The following is a 5,410-nucleotide window of genomic DNA, read 5'->3' on the forward strand; positions in this document are numbered from 1 at the left end:
ATGACCACCAGCAACCGCCAGTTCTCCTCCTCCAACTCCATCAGGGGCTCCTCTGGCCTGGGGGGCAGCTCGTCCCTCACCTCCCGCCAGCTGTCTGGCAGCCTGGGCAATGCCCTTGGGGGCGGCAGCTACTCTGGCTGCTACAGCTTCGGCTCTGGAGGCGGCTACGGCAGCAGCGACTACGGCAGCGGCGGCTACGGCAGCGGCGGCTACGGCAGCGGCAGCTATGGCAGCGGCGGCTACGGCAGCGGCGGCTACGGCATCGGCAGCGTTGGCACTGGTGGCAGTGGCTTTGGAGGTGGTGATGCGCTGCTGGGGGCCAGCGAGAAGGCCACCATGCAGAACCTCAACGACCGCCTGGCCTCCTACCTGGAGAAGGTGCGTGCCCTGGAGGAGGCCAACACTGACCTGGAGGTGAAGATCCGTGACTGGTACCAGAAGCAGACCCCAGGGCCGACTTCCGACTACAGCGCCTACTTCAAGACCATCGAGGACCTGAGGAACAAGGTAGGGGCTACGGTGGGAGGGGACCTGGCGGGGCACAGCTTTTCCTCCCCTACCTCCTGCCCTTGAGCAAGGCCTGGAGTCCAGCCTGGGGCTGCCCCAGGGTCTTGGGGAGCTAAGGACAGCTGGGATCCGGCTTGGCTTCTGGGAGCCCATTTGGGGCCACCTTGTGGCCTATGGTCTCTTTTTGGGGGGCAGTGGCCTGGGCTAGGGACAAGCAGGCCTTGTGGAGCTCCTTGGAGCCTCCGTTTCCCATCATGGAGCGTTTTGCCACCTTGTGTGATTGTAGGATGAGACGAGTGGATGCGTGTGGAGGGCTGGGTCCCTGGGGTCTCTGGGTACTCAGGCACCTCTTTCCTCGGAGCAAGAGGGGGATTTAGGGCTACGGTGGGGTCAGGGGTCTGGGTGAGCTCCTGCTAGGAGGAGGAGGTGAGAGAGAGGGGGCGGGACCTCAGGAGGCCACTTGTGTGCCTTATTTGGGGACTTTTCTGGCTTCCCCATCTCTCCTGCTGCGCCCTCAAGACTGGGGCTCAGCAAACCTGGGGCGGGGCCGGGGCTGCCTGCTGGAGCCCGGGGTCAGGACTTAGCAGGGGTCATGACTTCTGATTTGGAACTACTCTTCGGTGAGGGTTCCTTTAGTCTTCCTTTTTGGGGGAGCCTCTCAGGGACACTATATCCCCAGCTGTAAAATGAGGTTTCCCATATCTGTCCTCTTTCCAGGACTTGGGAACAGCTTCTGCCCCGGGGCAAGCTCCCATTCTTTTCTTGCTCTCCTGCATTTCCAGCCTGGCATTCCCAGATGGCTGTCCACTCTGGTTTAAGGCAGAGCCTGGCATGGGGGAGGGGGGCAAGGTTTCAGCCATCAGACTGAGGCTGGCCCCGCCTCTCTTACCAACTGTAATGCAGTAAAGGGGAATGGCTGGGTGGGAAGGGAGCCTTCCTGGAGGAGGCAGCCGCATCCTGGCCCCCAGACAGAGAGACCCGCCTCAGAACCCTGGTCTGTGCTGAGCTACTCCCACCCAGTGACCTGATTACTCTCCCATCTTCCCAGATCCTCATGGCCACCACAGACAATGCCAACGTCCTGCTGCAGATCGACAACACCCGTCTGGCTGCTGATGACTTCCGTACCAAGTGAGCTCTGGCCAGAGGGTGCTGGGGAGGAACTGGGGGCACCCCTCCCTACCCCAGGACTCCTCAGTTGCTGGTGGCAAGGTCCAGGAGCTGGGGGAGGGGAGGTCCCTGCTAAGAGTCCTGCACCTCTTAGCCCAGGATGCAGCAAACGCAGCAGATGCTGAAGGTTGCTGGGCCTAGTCAGGTGATGGAAGAGCGAGAAGGGAGGCAGGAGGAAGAGGGGAGAGAAGCCAGGAAGCAGGGTGGGGGTGGGGCCTTGCCCTGCATGGTCCCAGGCTCCCAGGGCTGCGATGGGCTTCTACTCCACCCCCTCATCGTTCGGAGGCAGGGTGCTGGCCAGAACCTGCACCTGCCAGTCCAAGCATCTTGACGAAGTCTCTGGTTCCCTTCGCAGGTTCGAGACGGAGCAGGCCCTGCGCATGAGCGTGGAGTCCGACATCAATGGCTTGCGCAGGGTGCTGGATGAGCTGACCCTGGCCAGAGCCGACCTGGAGATGCAGATTGAGAACCTCAAGGAGGAGTTGGTCTACCTCCGGAAGAACCACGAGGAGGTGAGGCAGCCGGGGCAGTAGGTCAAAGAGGATGCTGAGTGGGTGGCAGGGCTCTGGGGCTGTGCCAGGTTGAGACTGTGGGAAGAGCACAGGTGTCCAGGCTGGTCGCCTTACAGCGCTGCTCTGTCTGCAGAGCCCTGATCCCCATGCAGGGCAGCCTCCTCCACGTACTACCTTGCTTCCCCGCATCTGGGGAGCCTCCCAGGGGCCCGCAGAGGCCTCTTCTGCCCCTCCTGCCTTCCCTCAGCAGGACAGGAGATAATCGAGGAGGTTGCCCCCTTGTCCCAGCTCAAACCCTCGAATCTGGCCCCTAGGTAGAAGTTTGGAAATTAGACGGGATGTTTTGGGGGCTCAGGCTTAAGAATTAGATTTTATCTTCAGAGAGCCCTCAGTCTCATGGGGGAAACACAGAATCTGTCCTCAGGGAACCCCTAGCCTGATGGTGGAGGCAAAGCCCACATAGAGCAGGTGAATAAAAATCATTCAGAGGGTCAGACAGTAGAGGGCAGGCAGAACAAAGGAGGTGTCCTTGGGAGGGGTCTGGAGAACTTGCGTGGGAAGGGTTGGGAGTGAGAGATCAGGATGCATGCCCACACCCACCATCCCCTCCTCCACAGGAGATGAAAGTCCTGCGAGGCCAGGTGGGTGGTGAGATCAACGTGGAGATGGATGCCGCCCCCGGCGTGGACCTGAGCCGCATCCTGAATGAGATGCGCGAACAGTACGAGAAGATGGCGGAGAAGAACCGCAAGGACGCCGAGGACTGGTTCTTCAGCAAGGTGGGGGCTGCCGCAGGCCAGAGGCCTTCCCCAGGGGATGGGGTGCAAGGCTTGAGTCCCCACAGTAAGCCCAGCGCCTGGCATCTTGGGTACCTTATCCCCGGTGAGCCACATGGACACCGGGGGTCAGGGTCGCCTGTTGCATCCACAGGCCTGGAGCTTGGCTGAAGCTGGGATCTGGTGGTGGGTAGGGAGCCCCCTCAGGAGCTTGCATCTGTCCCTCAAGAAGTCAGGAACTAGCACCAGGGCCTGGCTACTGTCCTGACTGGTTCTCAAGTTTCCTATTCCCGTGCTTTACATTTGCAGGAATTAAAGATAAAACTTAACATCCTTTCAAAGGCTTCTGGTTTTGGGGAAGTGGGAAGCTGGTGAGAAGGCACTGCTCCCACAGTCAGGTTTGGGAGGAGGCCTGAGAGGCCCGGGGGAGGTCAGGAAGGTGGCCATGGTGAGGGGGTATTCGGGAGAGTGGGGGAGAGCCCAGGTGCCTGTCTGGGCACAGAGTGGGCCCTGCGCTGAGCGTATGGAGGCCACGGGGTCACCTGACTTGGAGAAGGGAAGCTGGGCTCATGCTGCCCTGTCCTGTGTCCTGTTTGCAGACAGAGGAACTGAACCGCGAGGTGGCCAGCAGCAGCGAGTTGGTGCAGAGCAGCAAGAGCGAGATCTCAGAGCTCCGGCGCACCATGCAGAACCTGGAGATCGAGCTGCAGTCCCATCTCAGCATGGTAGGGGCGCTGCCAGGCCTGGGGGGGGGGAGGTGCCCAGGTCCCTGGAGGGGGCACTAAGAACCCTTCTGACCCCTGCCCCTCCCGCTCTCCTGCAGAAAGCATCTCTGGAGAACAGCCTGGCGGAGACAGAGAACCGCTACTGCCTCCAGCTGTCCCAGATCCAGGGACTGGTCGGCAGTGTGGAGGAGCAACTGGCCCAGCTGCGCTGCGAGATGGGACAGCAGAGCCAGGAGTACCAGATCCTTCTGGACGTGAAGACGCGGCTGGAGCAGGAGATCGCCACCTACCGCCGCCTGCTGGAGGGCGAGGATGCCCAGTGAGAGGGGACCTGGGGCCAGGGCTGGGGGCCTGGGGCAGAGGTGAGACTGAGACCCACATCTAATCTTCTCTCTCTTTTTTTTTGCAGGCTGACTCCGCACAAGTCCAGAGAACGTAAGCATCTTGGTAGCTGAGGGTGGGGCTGCACGGGGCAGGCGACCCACCTGTACGTTGCTGGGGGAGGGTGTCCAGGAGCTCCAGGAAGTGATGGCTGACCCTTGGCAGGGGTGGGGGAAGGGACCCGGTAGCGCTCAGGGTCCTAATCAAGTGAGCGGGACACTATCTGATCCAATGGGGGAGAGGCAGGGAAATGGCCCTTACCTTGGAGATCCTAGTCTGAGGTGGGAGACATGGTCCCAGCTCTGGGGACTCTCATCTGATGGGGAGGTAGGGACATGGTCTCACGATGTTTGCTCTTGGGACCCTACAGATGAGCAAAAGCAGTCTTGTTCTGGAGTCTCTTGTCTGATAGCAGAAAGGGACTTGGTCCTTGTCCTCCAGATCCCAGTCTGATGGGGAAGAAAAAATCCCAGCCCTGGGGCATCTAGTCTAAGGGTGTGGACCAGGGTCTTGTCTTGGAGATCCGCTTCTGAAGGGAGGGTAATCCAGGCCCTTGAGACTGCAGAGAAATGGAGACAGACCCCAGTCTGTGTAGCATCCAGTCTGTGCAGTCTTCCTCTTGCAGAAGGACATGTGGGTCAGAATCAAACTATCTATTTGGGAGGCAGGATTCACCCAGGGGCACCAGCAAGGAACAGGGTGAGAGGGAGGGAGTGGCAAGGTCGGGGGGACACCTGTGCGGATGTGATGTTGAGGGGCCAGCAGAGCCGTGGACACCAAGTGGCCATGGGGGAGAAAGGCGGCTCCACTCAGGGGGCTGGGGGCTAGGCCAGGACCTCTTGAGCCCCGCCCACCCTGAGTGTCTGTCTCCTGCAGCTGTGACCACCCGCCAGGTGCGCACCATTGTGGAAGAAGTCCAGGACGGCAGGGTCATCTCCTCCCGCGAGCAGGTCCAGCAGTCCAACATCTGAGGACTCTGCTCCCCCTGCCAGCCCCTCTGGGGCCTCCCATTGGCTCCGCAGCCCCAGCACCCAGCTTCAGTCCCTTTCCCATCCCCCCTCCCTGACCAATAAATCTCGTTGACTGAGACATGGAATGCTCTCTGGTTGTGGCCACTGACGTGGCCCTAGCGCGGAAGGGGGGAACCGGTGGGGGGGGGGCGAATGGGGGCAGGGGGAGGAGTCCGTGGACACCCACTGTTGTTGACTTGGAGGTCAGGGGTCATCTTAGAGCAGGGTGAAGACTAGGTCTGGGCAGAACTCGAGGGGTGGGGGTTGCTTTTTATCTCCCAAGGGCTGGTGATCCCTGGGAGGGTGGTCCAGGCAGTGCCAGATCCAGG

The 5,410-nt window shown here is 60.9% G+C and overlaps 1 protein-coding gene across 1 annotated transcript; it reads left to right on the plus strand.

Moving 5' to 3' along the window:
• Nucleotides 1-5,042, plus strand: LOC309838214 (keratin, type I cytoskeletal 17-like; the record flags this gene model as incomplete). The annotated part of the gene is made up of 8 exons (XM_082679235.1): nucleotides 1-507; nucleotides 1,556-1,638; nucleotides 2,033-2,189; nucleotides 2,807-2,968; nucleotides 3,565-3,690; nucleotides 3,789-4,009; nucleotides 4,100-4,125; nucleotides 4,948-5,042. 8 exons carry the CDS (start codon nucleotides 1-3, stop codon nucleotides 5,040-5,042), a joined length of 1,377 nt encoding a protein of 458 aa, XP_082535361.1.
• Between the last annotated feature and the right edge of the window lie 368 nt (nucleotides 5,043-5,410).

The sequence above is a fragment of the Grampus griseus genome, assembly GCF_964374135.1.
Source record: "Grampus griseus genome assembly, chromosome: 20".
Classification (NCBI taxonomy): Eukaryota; Metazoa; Chordata; class Mammalia; order Artiodactyla; family Delphinidae; genus Grampus; species Grampus griseus.